Source organism: Elaeis guineensis, chromosome 15, assembly GCF_000442705.2.
Source record: "Elaeis guineensis isolate ETL-2024a chromosome 15, EG11, whole genome shotgun sequence".
Lineage (NCBI taxonomy): Eukaryota > Viridiplantae > Streptophyta > Magnoliopsida > Arecales > Arecaceae > Elaeis > Elaeis guineensis.
Genome location: NC_026007.2, coordinates 73,628,387 through 73,643,683, shown reverse-complemented (window position 1 = coordinate 73,643,683; position 15,297 = coordinate 73,628,387). Strand labels below are relative to the sequence as shown.

General features: G+C 45.1%; 1 protein-coding gene across 1 annotated transcript; it reads left to right on the top strand.

Annotated features, from left to right (window-relative positions):
• The first annotated feature begins 3,979 nt into the window (after positions 1-3,979).
• On the top strand, positions 3,980-6,949 carry LOC105058741 (uncharacterized). The gene has a single exon (XM_010941764.4). It carries the CDS (start codon positions 4,196-4,198, stop codon positions 6,707-6,709), a length of 2,514 nt encoding a protein of 837 aa, XP_010940066.1. The 5' UTR covers positions 3,980-4,195; the 3' UTR covers positions 6,710-6,949.
• The last annotated feature ends 8,348 nt before the right edge of the window (positions 6,950-15,297 follow it).

Genomic DNA, 15,297 nt, shown 5'->3' with positions numbered 1-15,297 from the left:
AGTCTATGAACTATTAACACGATAAAATAAAAAAAGCTGCTACCAATAGTATCTCTGAAAAAAATTACACTAAACCAAAAAACAGCACATGCAAATAGTTTGTTTAAAGATATAATTTAACAGCAAATATAGTATAAAATTTTATCCTACAAAGAAATGGTTAAATATATTAAAAAATATTAGAGTTATACCAAAGGTTAGCATTCTTTTTAAGCTTTTAGTCTCATAGTTAATGGAGGCATGTACAAGTTTTGGCCAATAAGATGAGTTTGTATACTTGTTAAATAACACCGTAAAACTTTTACAAAGATCATATAATGGCCGTGCATAGCCTAAAGTTCCATGGTCCCATTATGCATTGAATATTATATATAATTGTATAAAATAAATTATTTTTATATTAGAAAAAAAAAAAAACATCTACCTATCTTTATTAAAAGGATTCTTAAGCTACAAGTTAACAAGAAAGGAAGATTTATGAAAACCGAGCATCCATTCTCCTTTATAATGATGTTCAAAATATCATACTATCGATTATATTTGAAAGATTTTAGTAGTAAGATGTTCAAAACATAAGTTCCATTTATATGATGTGATTTTTAGGTTTAAAAAAGACTCTAAATTTTATTTATTTTTTTTATTTAAATACTATCGATTCTCCCTCACATGCATGATATCATGACAAAATTAGTAAGCTTAATATTATCAATATTAAATAAATTTAAAATAGAGTAGTACTTTCATAGAATTGATGCTAAATACAGTTAATTATATGCGGCTGGTATCATAATTAATAATTAAAAAAATAAATAAAAAATCAAGCTGTCATGCATTTGCACCTCGTTGCACCATCAATGTTTTATTTGTGAGAATCATCACATCTATGGGCCACATTAAATTTGAGTTTTTTTTTTTGGTGAATTCCATTAAGAATATTGGCCTGCTTTTCTTTTTTTTCATACAAGGGCATCATTGTTATTTAAATGAAAAACGGGGCAAATATTGGGTTTATGAAGTAGTTATTTCCCTTCGAAGGACATGGCCTACGCGTGTGGGCTTCTGGTGCCAATTGTAGCTTATCTTGGAGTAGCATTGATCCTGCGCTTTTTGTTGTGCTGACGTGTACCAGAGAAGAGACGGACAAAAGGATTGTGTTGGGTTGGGCGCCCACCCAAAGGATTGGCTCTCCTTCGTCACTTTCCTTGCAAATGGAATTTAATGGGAGATTTTTCCACCCAAAACAGTTTATCCGGTCCGGAAGTGCTGTGCGAAGTATAAGATCTTTGGAGCTCCTCCAGAATGCTAAATTGGGGATTTTGGGTTGCATCTTTCGCGCGAAGGAATGATTGTTTTTTTTTTTTCTTACGATATTGACCATTGGATTCCATCATGCACAGATTTCAAATCTTGCAAACTCCTTCATTAATTTATCTGCACGGATCGTAAAGCCACTATTGCACAATCCAATGATGGATTAATGCGAAGGAATGCAGGAGTGTGAATCCTTCTCTGGAACCAAGGATGCAATCTGTCCCTTAACTGGATACAAGTATCCATCTTGACGGTTCAACAATCAACATCAAGTAAAAATGGTGCATCATCCAAGGTGACATCATATTAGATAAATCAGATCATTATTATGTTAATATTTAAGAAAATACAATGCAAATTCAATATTGGGATGTAGCTCTTGATACATTTCAAAACTGCTCACAACGAACATAATAGAATGACCAATTATAACTTATCACGTGCTTTCTACGGAGCCTTCATCTCAACCAATCAATTTTCATCATATGGCTGGTCCAAGGACGAACGTAGATGCCTAAAACTCCCATCGTCTGACTATAATTGCCCTCGGATGGCAAACGGATGTGAGATAAGCAAAACTTGGCATGCGGAAGATCATTCCATATATATCAAATATATGAAAGATTATTCATAACAGCTGATTTGCATGTTCTTAGGTTTCATAGTGATTGGTACAGGCTCTCGCCCACTGATCCAAAAAGACTCTAGAAAAATCTAAGTGAAAAATCTATGATTAAAAACTAAAATCTGTATTCTAAGATTTTTGTGCTATAAAGTTTTTATTTTTTTGCCACTTATACAGCATCTTTATTATTTTTCGAAAAATTATGTTACTTAAGCATCGGAAGGTTCTCTATCAAACATTCTCTAACAAGAAGGTTACCATACATATGATGTTTTAGGATTAGGTCTGGTGTTGAATTGAAGATCCGATCATAATTTCTTTCTTTTCACCGTTGATTGGGTGCAATTGATCCAACTATGACTGCATGCGATCCCGACGACCGTCATCCTCTAATTAAAAAGGCATATTAAAATCTCTAGCCAACTCTCTCAATTCATGCAGCATCTCATCGCGCCCTCGAGTGCACCAATTAGCTCAATAGTTAGATCAACTCCCAGTGGTAACAATCCTTTTTGGATTTGATCACAGCAAAAAGAAAAATGCCAGTTTGACTTATTACATGTGGGAGTAGGGGCGAGCAAAAGTCGAATCTGAACCAATCAAGCCGGTAAAACCGAACCAAACCATAGATTTGATTTGGTTTAAAATTTTATTCGATTTGATTTGGTTGGTTTTTGATATATAAAAAATAAATTTGGATTGGTTCAAATTTGTCAGTAAATAAAATCATTTTGGAATCGGACCGTTTTTATAAAACGACGTCATTTTGATTAGGGTGTTATTTATATTGGAGTATTAATGTATTAGAAAATAATTCTGAATTTATGGTATTATTTATCAATTTGATTTTGTGTTGATTAATCTGAGACTCTAAGTGACTTACTTACTGGATTGTTATTTTTTGTAATGTATTGAAGTCTTTATCTTAGTTTTTAATGATGGTGTTTGTTTACGAATTTCATTTTGTTGAGTGACAACATCTTATGTCCATCTAAATCATTTTACTTGATAAATTCTCTTCGTGGTACTCTTATGTGAAAAAGAAACAAATTTTCATGAATCACAAAATAAAATAAAAAAATAATAATAATAATATAAATTGGTAAATCAAATCAAATCAAACCGTTTAAATCATATTGGTTTGATTTGATTTCAATCTTCTATTGATTCGATTTAGTTTCTAGTAATATCAAATTGTTTAGGACCGATTCGATTTATATTTAAGCATAAAATTAGTTTAAATCGGATCATGCTCATCCCTGCGTGGGAGTGATACATCATTCTCTGTACATTACCATGGAGTTGTTTTCCCCGTTTATACTCCTGGTACAGATATCATTTTAGGTAGCTTAAAACTATGTTGTCCAATGCACTTGCATCTGCTGTTCGGTAAGGGACTACATATTCAGGTCCGCACCCTAACACTTTTTTATACGTAACGAGTTTGATTCCGTATAGAAGAGGGGAGACATGTCTCAACTACGGTTTCTCTATGTTTCTTATCGCATTCAAAATAATACAAAGAACATTAATGCATACCGTTTTCTTTCTTGATTTGGACAATACATTATATTTACTGACTAGGTATTTACTAGGTGTACACACCTGCTCTCCCACCAACTGTAAACTTTCTCCCTTCCCAAAACTTAACTCTTTGGTAACCTCACCAACTCGTCCATTCTCTCGTAGCGCATTGTGATTGCACCAACTTCGTATAAGCCATGCCAATCCTCTCATGAGTTATCGCAATCCTTCTCTGTCGATCCGTACGATCAAGATGGGATCAGCTGTCGGATACCGAAAAGTGAAGTAATGCAGAAGCCCGAACATCACCAAGATATTTTAGGGTCGGACCTCCATCTGCGGACGTGGCAATAGATGACTAGCTTGACAAGCTGAGTGCTGTCCAAACCCGTATTTCTGAACGGGGCTATGCCCTGGTGCCAATGTGGAGGCAACGGCATTATGGCCATCCGTCCGACGCAACGTTGTCGCAACCCTGCCCTCCACCCTGTGGACCCTCCGCTGATATTTTTCACTCTCTCGCTCGCTTGCTCCGCTAGTTGCGAAGAATATTCCAAATAACCCCTCGTCTCCAGGCAGTGTTTTACCTCCGCCCCCTCTTCCCCGTCCTCCCGTTTTACTTTGACCCCATGTCCCTGACTCTTCTCTCACCCGAAGTCCGCCGTTGAGCTCTCCCTACATTGCCTGTTTTGTTCTGTTAGTCCTTGCTCACCCAAAAAAAAAAAAATTCCCAATATGGAAACCCTAGGGTCTACTGAAACCCTAGCCGAGGATTCCGCCAAGAAGCCCCCCGAATCGCAGAACCTAGGGGAGCTCGTGGGACCTAGGGTTTCGAAACTGCCGGCGGGAGAAGCCCTAGCTCCGGTGCCGGGAGCTGAAGCTAAAACCCTAGGGATGGGGTTTCCGCTGAAGGCCGGCGAGGCCGAGGAGGAGGTGGAGCGGCACTCCTTCGCCGTCGGTGATTTCGTGTGGGGGAAGATCAAGAGCCATCCATGGTGGCCGGGGCAGGTGTACGACCCCTCCCGAGCTTCGGATCATGCCAAGACGGTCCACCGGAGGGACCGGTCGGTTCTCGTGTCGTATTTCGGGGACGACACGGTCGCATGGCGCCAACCTGCGCAACTGAGGCCCTTGGTGCCGGAGTTCCACCGGATGGTGAAGCAGAGCAGCTCCAAGAGTTTCGTCGGCGCCGTGGAGGACGCCCTGGGGGAGATCGGGCGGTGCCTCGAGCTCGAGCTTACTTGCCACTGCATGCCCCCGGAGGCCCGGCCGGCGAGTGCCAGAGGCCAGGTGGGGAGGGCTCCGGTAGTAAATTTCGCGCCTTTGGAGTTCCTCGAGCATCTTCGTCATGCAGCTCGTGATGTTTCGGTGGTTGATATGCTGGAAGGCGTGATGCTGAAGAGTTGGATCATGGCATTCGGGAAGGGATGGAGCCATGGTATGGCTGGGTACTACCGGCGCCGGGGGATTATGGAGCTGGTGGACAAGATTGATCTTGATGTCCCACCAGGGGATCTGACTGACGGCAAGGAGGAGGACGAGGAGGAGTATTGGACCACGGGGAGCTGTGCCGTGAAAGCGCCGAAGATATCAGCTGAGAAATCGTTCAGGAGCAGGAAGAAGAGAAGCATGGCGAAGCTCATCGCGGAGATGGATTTGGATGCTGTTGAGGTCAGTGATGGCGAAGAGGACAAGGTGAAGGAGAAAGTCGAGCTGGGGAAGCACAAGAAGAAGAATGAGAAGGAGAAAGGTTCAAAGATGGAACATAGTGGTGTTAAGGCTGACGAAGAGAGCAGTTTGGGAAGACGGGAGCGGAAGAAGAGCAAGTATTTGTCACCTCCCTACACTTACTTGAGCGGGAATACAAAGTATTTGGCCTCACCGAGGAGTGCAGAGACGAAGACGCCAAGGATGAGTATTGATTCCTCTAGGGCTTTGCCACCTGAGTCCCCAACGATTTTGAGATGCGGCAGTGACACGGTTCAGAAGGAAGTGGAAGAGGATGGGATGAGTTCTCCGATCAAAGTCGACAGCACTTCGGCGCATGAGATTCTTGCAGAGTTCCTCTGCACAGCAGTTAATCCGCTTCACCTGAAATGGAATCGTTTGGCCAAGACAATCAGGGGCTTCTTTGCCACATACAGAAGCTCGATGTACTCTAATGGCTCCGAGTTTGCGGCTTACCAAAAACACCAGGCTGAATCTTGTAGGATAAATGGAAAAACTGCGAATAAAGATGTGGTGGATTGGCGGAAATCTGAGGGGAAGAGGAAGCAAAAGAAGGATGGGGCTCGTGGAGGTCCGGGTCCTGATTCAGCCAATCACTCTGAGCAAGGTAAGGTGGGAAAGAAGAGAAAGACGAGCACTCACTTTGAAGCTGTGGTTAATTTGAATAAACCCCAGATTTTAGATGTTCCGGTGGGAAGTAAACCGGCGAGGAAATACAGAAAAGGCAAGCATGGTGCTAATGGTGAAACCATCCCGAATTTGTGCGACGAGCCTCCCAATTCATCAGAAGCAGCAGCTAAGGTAGGGGGGCAGAAGATGGTGAGGAGCAAGGAAGTTGCTAATGGAAAATCTCCGGTGGAACCAAGTCACGAGTTTGGCGGTCGGTCTCGAGAAGGTAAGTCTGGGCAGAGAGGGAGGAAAAGCAAAAATGTACCTAATAGTTTGCCTGTGCTAGATTTGGACCGTGAGGTTATTAACGGTCCGAATGAAGGTAAATATGGGCGGAAAAGGAGGAAGAGGAATGGAAATATCTATGGGAATCCAGCAGCTCTTCAGATGAAATTTGCTCCAGGCATCACTCTGCCATCCAGGGATGAGCTCGTCTCCACATTTAGCCAGTATGGGGTCTTGATTGAGTCCGAGACAGAGCTGCTGCAAGAGACTGGCAGTGCTCGTGTTGTGTTTGCCAAGAGCACCGAAGCAGAAAAGGCCTTCAATAGTTTAGACAAGACGGGAATTTTTGGGGCCCCATATGCTACTTACAGCCTCCGTTATCTACCTGCAATAAGCTCACCACCATCATCTCCTATTCCCGTTCCAAAGCCTCCACTTCCTTACATAAGGAAGAGCCTTGAGAGGATGATCTATTCTCTGACTGGTTCTTCTACCCCAGCAAAAGAAACAGGGTCTTCTGATGGGCTGAAGCCAGAGGCAAGGGATAACTTAGTGGGTGAGATGCAGGGCCTCCTCAAGAAGGTTAACAAGATGCTGAACGGACCTGCTGCTGGTACCCCTTCTTAATTCCACCATTTTATAGATATCTGGATCTAACCTATTTAGCTTTAGCGTCTCTGTTAACCTTTATGTTGGTTATGTATGTTATTTGGTAAAAGACTACCTGCTCTCTTTCGGCTGCCGGAACAATGGTGCTCAGAACCCATATGGGTTTGTTATATCTTGGTACATTGTTCCTGTGCATGGTAGACTTTAATTACTGCTGCATATTTAGATAATGGAGACTTCAGCATGCCGTTCTTTGAACTTGTTAGTCGCATGTGATTGTATATGGATCGTTAGAATAGCTTATGCATTTTTAGAAAGAGTGTCTTGCTAATGCGGTTGTGTTACAGTCCTTGGCAGATCTGTGATGCTCTATGACCATTGTCGCTGTATGTGTGGATACTGTCAGATTTTGTTGCAAAGTGTTTATTGTGATCCTCTAAGGGTTTCTTTAATGATTTTGCTGCAATATGAAAACATGTTAAGTGGACTTGGTGATGGAGGGCGTGAAGATAGGAAACTGAAATAGCTAAAACTGAGTGAAGGCCATGGTGTTTTATTCCTCTCTTAGAACAATAAGGAAATAGAGAATTCACTGTTAGATATCGCTTGAGAGTTTCCTTCAACAGCAAACTCTGTGTGTGAATGAAAGGCTTGTGAGGGTTGATTCACTGTGTTCTTTCCCTTCTAAGTACATTGCATGGGAATATGATGTCTTATTTCATTTCTGAAACATCGAGTGAGATTAATCAAGTACTGGGTTCCAGGTTCCTCTTTCCATGGACAGACAATTTCAGGGCCCTGTGGATAGGTTGTTACATGTCCTGTAGGGATAGACAACCTGTCATTAGATTATAATTATAGGACCGAAAGTCCCACCAGTATTTGATATTTGATACTGGTTGCTTTCGCACCATAAGCCTCTCCGTCCATCTGTTCTCTATCTATAGGAAGTGTGCCAACTGGAACCATCTTATTGAACGACTTGCAATGTTCTTGCAACAAGAGCCTGGCTGTTGGGCATCACTTTTCATCTGCCAAAGGGAAAAGTGCTGATTGCTCAACGAGCGTCCCTGGCCCTTGGTTTTAGCAGTATAAGAGGTTGGCAATGTTCTTATGTACGATGCACTCCAGTTGTTTGGTGATGCATTCTGATGGTATCTTTCAAAGCATGTCGGTCAAGGTCAACATGGCCCTGACCCTGATGGTGGACTGCAGTGGTTGTCAATTTAACATGCTGCTCTAATTCATTGTTTTTATTTGCACTCATTTATGTTTCAATGGTTGGCTTGAAGATTTCCCTTTGTTGCTACCCTACCATTCATCTTTTTCTGTCTCCTACTGTTGCCGCAAGCCATTAATATAATTCCATCTACCCAGCTAATAGCAGCAGTATCTATCGGTCCCCCCTTCCAGTTTCTTGTCACAGTGCTGCACCATTGGGCTTGAATAGAACCTGAGATGCTGATTGTGCTCTACTTCGACCGTCATTGATCTATAATTTATTCTGTCCTTTTTAATCGAATCAGGATGACTGGTGATTGCTATCAAATTCATTTATGTTGTTTGGCCTGATTGATTTTCTAGGAAGGATCCCGGCTCAGTCCTCATCCATGTTTTATAGCTTGAGGACACCCAGCAGAGCCTTAGTAGATGCAGGTCCTAGGAGAATAGCAATAAATACATCATTACCATTTCAAGTGTTCAATGGATGCTCAGCCTGAGCTGCGGTCTCAAACAATTGCTATGGTTGTATGAACTCTTTTAGAGGCTCTATTTTTTTCTCTCGCTCATCAAGCATCTTTTGAGCAAAACACAGAGATAGATTCACAGATAGACAGATGGATAATCGTTACCATTTTGAGTGTTCAATGGATTCTTAGTCTGAGTTACGATCTCAAACAATTGCTGTGAACTCTATTAGGTTCTGTGTTTGTCTCTCCTTATCCAGTTTTCCTTGAGCAAAACATACAAGCAATCAAAGCAGTAGAGATTATTGTCTGGATAAGGAGAGAGAAAAAAATATAACCTAATAGAATTCATACAACCATAACTACACACACACACAGATATATATATATATATATATATATATATATATATATATATATATATATATATATATATATATAGCAAATGTCAATATTTTCATCTGACTAAATCAATTATTTCTGTTCTTGATAAAAATTCTATGGCAAGCGGTGACTACCGACGAGCGGTAACTTCTGTTGAAGGGTTTTCTGGCTGAAGATTGAATTCTGGTGAATAGTAATCGGTGACTCTCGTCACAGTCCCAACTGTTCATCATAGATATTTGTAATGGCATGTTTATTGGATGGTTTGAAGGGCTTGAAGATCCGAGTCTTTATCAACTACAGTCCAGATGGAAATCATTTTTTTCACCTCCTCTGTGATGGAGGGATGGTGTGATCTCATCAGACCCTTCCCTGTCTCACTGATTATTGGTTCTATATATAGTAAAATAATTTACCATAAATTATCCAATTACTTTTTACTCAACAACAACGAATCCATGTTTTAGCCTGTACTTGGTGCAGATTTGCAAGGTATCAGCTGTGATCTACTTTGAGCTTCTATATGAACTCATATGCCAGTTACATTATCTTGTTCGGGCCTTCTGAGATGGAATCAGTGTCAAGAGAGGGTCGCTGCCAAGATTTCCATCTCTATCATGGCTAGATCCAAATGTGGTCTACCTGATGTTGGCAAAATATATCTGTAGAGGGGCAATAGTGCAGATGGAAATTAATACTTCTTTTTTGCTACTCAATGAAAGCTTTGCCGGTGACCTCATTCGGCCATTCCACATTCCGTCATTAGGGTACTCAATGTTACTGCCCCACTTCACCTAACTTACACCACATCAGGTGGATGGTTGTCTATACGCCGCTGTGGTAGCCATCAGTCGCGGAATGGACACTTACCAGGAAAAATGCTGTGTGTAGCCTTGGCTGCCTACCCCTTACCAAGTTTTTTTTTTATTTTTATTTTTTTGTCAACTATTAGGTTTAAAATGGGAAATAAAGCCTTTCGTGAATCATCTATCCCATGTCTGGTGCACAAAAAACCTGGTTTGGCACTCATTCTATGGACGCTAGGAGGAACGCCAAGCAGTACTCTGTTTATTATACTTTTTTTTTTTCCTTTTTTCTTTTTTTTTTGTTTTTGTGATACAGATTTGTTCTACTGTTTTTACAGATGAAGTACATGTCTCATGTTTTTCTTCTGGAGCTCCCATTTCTTTTCCTTTTTTTTCCCCTCTATTACATAAAATAGTTGCACAAAAATGTTTGATGATTGAAATGCCAGAATATTTTCTTCACATTTTCGAGGAAACAAACCTCGAGCTGTTTGAATTTTGCTTTCAAGGGCCTCATTATTTATCTAGTAGGTTCGGATAATGCTTTGCATTGCCTTCATTCTTTTCATAAAAAAAGGAACGTTGTTGCTACTTTTCAGCAGCAGATTTCTCCACAATTAATTAAATTCCAGTTCACTTGGTGCAATATTAATGGTTTCTGTCAAATTACTTCATCAATAACGACATCAGTCAGTGCAGCCATGTATCTAGCAACCACTGATTATAATGTTTTCAGGTTTCAAAGAGGCACAACATGTGTGTGACAAGTTGGTTTCTTTGAGTATAATAATAGCCATTGCAAGGGCTGTAAACAACCGTTAAGATAAGACCATCTCATGATCATCCAAAAGAATATCGATAAAATATTTCACCACCATTTAGAAGGAGCTCACAGAAGAATCATTCTAAAAAACTTAAATAAATGAAGAGCAAGTGTGGAGGAGAATTAGGTCTTAAATAATTCCTTTTGGTCACAGTCGTATAGATTGATAACTTTCGTTTTGGGCCCCTACTTGTAGGGACTTTTCTGTGCATTCTGTTTCCTTCAGTTCCCCCCGTCTTATCTCATCAATGAGGAAGGTTTGAGAAATTTAGCAAAACAAATGTTTCAATCATTTCTTAATTGGCGCTATTCTGCCAACAATATCCAATACCAGAATCCCCTGCCTAGAGACAGGAGATAATCGGACGACTGCAAATCTTCAACTCTAAGATTTGTCGGACATGGCCTCTATGAGATGGGGTCTGTCATTTAGCCACATGTCGTCTTAGTGTCTTTTCATAGGGCAGAAATATCTGACCATAAGGTTCATGTTTAGGGACATGTGGTTTTCCACAGGGAATAAGCCTTGAGATATGGTTGAGATGCGGTTAGAATATATTTATCGCAACAAGAAGAAGCTTAGGATTCTATTTGGATTTGGTGTATGGTTGAAGTGCTGAATCCAACTTTAAGCAATACAACATATATTTCGATTCTTCTACCGTGTCTTCGCCATGCCTCCTCCTTCAAAAAAAAATTGGCAATTGTTGTGGCTAATCCCCTCATCGCCTGATCATCGGGAGCGAGCACCTGCAAAAGAAGTCCACACTGACCGGAGATAACTCCGACGGAAACCTTCCGACGATCAAGTCAAAGAGGAGACTAGGCAACAGTAGAAAAGAATTAAGGAGCTCAACGAGGAAGAGGGAGAGAGCTAGAGAGGAAGAGTTCAGGAGTTTCGAAAAGGAACCTCCTTCAGCACTGTTGCCTTCCCCGTTTTATAGTAGAGCGCGGCATGGCGCCGTCATTAATGGCGCAGACAATGGGAGGAGTTGTCAAATCGCCGGAGGCTGTCAGAGTCATCGTAGACTGTCAAATCGCCGTGGGTTGTCAGAATCAACCCATGTCTTTGGCAGGACAATGCTCCAGGGCGGTCACACAGCACGTCCTTGATAGGACAGCAGCCCATAGTGGTTGTACGGTATTTGGGAGGACTGGCCGACCATACGTCGGTATTTAGCTGCCGAGATGTCGGGTGATGATCCGGAGGCACCGTCGGCTGGTCTAGTGTCTTGCTTAAGTCGGACGTCGGCTGCCACCCCCGACAGTGAGTCGGTAATATGGGTTCGGCCGCTCGATCGGTCGGGAACAGCATGGGTCGGTTCGACCGACAAACCTTCGATCGGATATTATCGGCAGCCGTCTGTCGGGGTCGTCGGTCGGAGTCGTCCGTCGAGGTCGTCCGTTGGAGTCGTCCGTCGGGGTCGTCCGTCAGGGTCGTCGGTCGGAGTCGTCCGTCGGGATCGTCTGTCGGTCGTCGGTCGGGGTCGTCCGTCGGGGTCGTCCGTCGGGGTCGTCCGTCGGAGTCATCCGTCGAAGTCGTCCATCGGGGTCGATCAGGGTCGTCCGTCGGAGTCGTCCATCGGGGTCATCCGTCGGAGTCGTCCATCGGGGTCATCCGTCGGAGTCGTCCGTCGGTCATCGGTCGAGGTCGTCCATCAGGGTCGGTCGGGGTCGTCCATCGGAGTCGTCCGTCGGGGTCGTCCATCGGAGTCGTCTGTCGGGGTCGTCGGTCGATATATCCCAACAGTTGCCCCCCCACTCCTGAGTCCGATGTCGTGCTGGCTCGCATGAACACATGGGCGACGGCTTCGGACGAAAGGAGTGATTTTCCATCACGCCTTGCCCCGACTCTGGAGATCGCATCAACGAACGATCCGATGTCGGTCGTCTCGACAGCAGGTCGAGCATGCACGTCGGGTCGGAGGTCGGCCAACCTTCGAACGTTGCTCGTCGACACGATCATTCCGCAGAGTCTGATAGTCGAGTAGCGTTCGACGTATTCGGATAGGATAATGATGGCAAGTCGAATATCCATTGTCCGGCCTTTGGTCGGGCGTGCACGTCGGGACGTATGATAAACGGTGGCAAGCCGAATATCCTTCGATCGGTCGTGATCGGGTTGGTATGTCGCAAGTCGAATATCCATTGACGTAGCATGTCGAGTCGTATGATAGACGGTGGCAAGCCGAATATTCTTCGATCGATCGTGACCGGGTCGGTATGTCGTAAGTCGAATATCCGTTGACGTAGCATGTCGAGTTGTATGATAGACGGTGGCAAGCTGAATATCCTTCGATCGATCGTGACCGGGTCGGTATGTCGCAAGTCGAATACTCGTTGCCCAGACCTTGGTCGGGCAGGTATGTCGCGGTTGTCTTGACGTTTTGCCCTTTCTTAGTCGAAGCTAAGTTGGCAAGTTAGCCAGCCGCATTGGTCGAAGCCCTTTGCCTTCAAAGGCTGGGAACGTCATAGATATTCCATCCCTTCGATCTTCGCCATAGAATTCGATGTGTCATCGACGATCGAAACGTAGATGGAGCCGTTGGTTCGGTGATTCGACGATCAGGCCATAGGTTCGTCGTAGATCCGACGATCGGCGATCGAATTGTTGGTTCGGCAATCGGCGATTTGTTCGACGATGAAGTCGTAGATTCGATGATCGGCAATCGAGCCGTTGATTCGACGATCGGCGATCAGTTCGGCGACGGAGTCATAGATTCGACGATCGACGATCAGTTCGGCGATGGAGTCATAGATTCGACGATCGACGATCGAGCCGTTGGTTCGGCGATCGACGATCAGTTCGGCGATAGAGCCGTTGGTTCGGCGATCGGACCGTGTTGGTCGAGGCCTTTTGCCTTCAAAGGCGGAGGCCGTCGCAGATATTCCACTCCTTCGATCTCCGTCATAGAATCTGCGCATGAGGAGCGAAGAGAGGGGTGTAGGAGTCATACCTGCGATGCATCGGTCTCGGACTCCGTTGTCGGGATAAGACCCGTCTATCGGTGGGGGGGCCTGCTGGGTTCAGCAGGGGCCCGACCTTTCTTTCGCTTTTCCTTCTGGCCCGTGCCCTAGGTCAGGCACCGATCGGAAACTCCTTTGTCTGCGTGCATGTATTTGTACGCGCGCTTCAGCAATTCGGCGTACGTCCGGGGGAGGGTCTTGTCCAGAGAGTATGTGAAACGGGATCCCCTTAGCCCCCTCTTCATAGCCGAGATAGTCATGTCTTCATTGAGGTCCCGGATCTCAAGTGTGGCCGCGTTGAATCAGACCATAAAGTGTCGTAGAGTCTCATTTTCTCCCTGCTTAAGGGAGAAAAGATTGTCCGAGGTTCGTGACGGCTTCCGACTGGTGCTGAAATGGACCACGAAGGAATGTTCGAGCTGTCCGAAGGAGTGGATACTTTCCGAGCGAAGGTCGGAGTACCAGGCCCTGGCAGCTTTGCGGAGTGTGGCGGGGAAGCCGATGCAAAAGAGGGCATCGGTTGCCCCTTGGATTGTCATGAGAGCCTTGTAGCTCTCTAGATGGTCGATTGGGTTGGTGGAGCCATCGTAAGGCTCCACATGAGGCATCTTGAACCGACTAGAGATCGGTTCGTCGAGGATGAATCGGGAGAGAGGTTGGGTGGTCCGAAAGTCAACGTTGTTCGAAGACTTCTGGCCATCCATCTGGAATTGAGCAAGCCGATGGTCGATTTCCTCGAACTTGCGCTCGTAGTCATCGATCTGCCGGTGTTGGGAGACTCCAGGAGTCGAATCTCCCGATGAATCTGAGAGGGAGGCGGACGGTGTCCGTGGCTGCTTCTCCTTCCTCGCTCGCTCCAGCTGGGAAGGAGAGGGACGCCGAGATCGGTGGGTGTCACGCCGTGGCCGCCGCTCTCCTTCTCGGTGGGAATGCTGAGACGGCTGCTCTTGAGGAGGAGATGGAAGTGGACGCGGGCGTCGGCGGCTGCTTCTGGACGGCATAGGGTGCGCCGCCGGTTGCACCACCGGCGGTCGCAGCAACTGAGTTAGTTGTGGTTGAAGATTTTTGACCGCATCCATTAGAACGGTCATTTGCCGTACGATCGCCGCGATCTGTGCCTCCGTGGTTACTGCCGGGTGCGGAGAGATAGGCTCCACCATAGAGGGTGAAGGAGAGGGCTCTTCCCGATGGGAAGAGCGCCTCACCGACCCGGTAGCTCTCGATCGCTGAGCTCTAATTTTTGTCATCTCGAGAGGTCTCTTCAAGCTTTTGTGGAGCTCGTTGTCTTACCTCTATCGAGCCCCTTCCTGGCGCGCCAAACCTGTTGCGGCCAATCCCCTCGTCACCTGGTCGCCGGGAGCGAGCGCCTGCAAAAGAAGTCCGCACTGACCGGAGGTGACTCCGGTGCCAAATTGTTGAGGTCTACTGCCCAGTAGGTACGGACCCCATCGCCTCCGCCCAACATGAAGTATTGTCCGCTTTGGAGCCGGGCCCGGGCCTTTGACCCGGTCAACATCCCATCCCTCACGGTTTTGCTCCGCAAAAGGTGCCTCACGTGGGAGAGGGGGAGCTCGCACTAATAAGCAGTAGACTCTCTTGATTGTATCCAGTATGGGACTTTCAGGCTCGATGCCCCCGATGCCCATCCCACAACAGCCCCTCCAGCAAGGGAGTGTACTGCTGCAGGTAGGGGACGGGTTCCCACAGACGGCGTCAATTGTTGAGGTCTACTGCCCAGTAGGTACGGACCCCATCGCCTTCGCCCAACGTGAAGTATTGTCCGCTTTGGAACGGGGCCCGAGCCTTTGATCCGGTCAACACCCCGTCCCTCACGGTTTTGCCCCGCAAAAGGCGCCTCACGTAGGAGAGGGGGAGCTTGCACTAATAAGCAGTAGACTCTCTTGATTGTATCCGATATAGGACTTTCGAACTCGATGC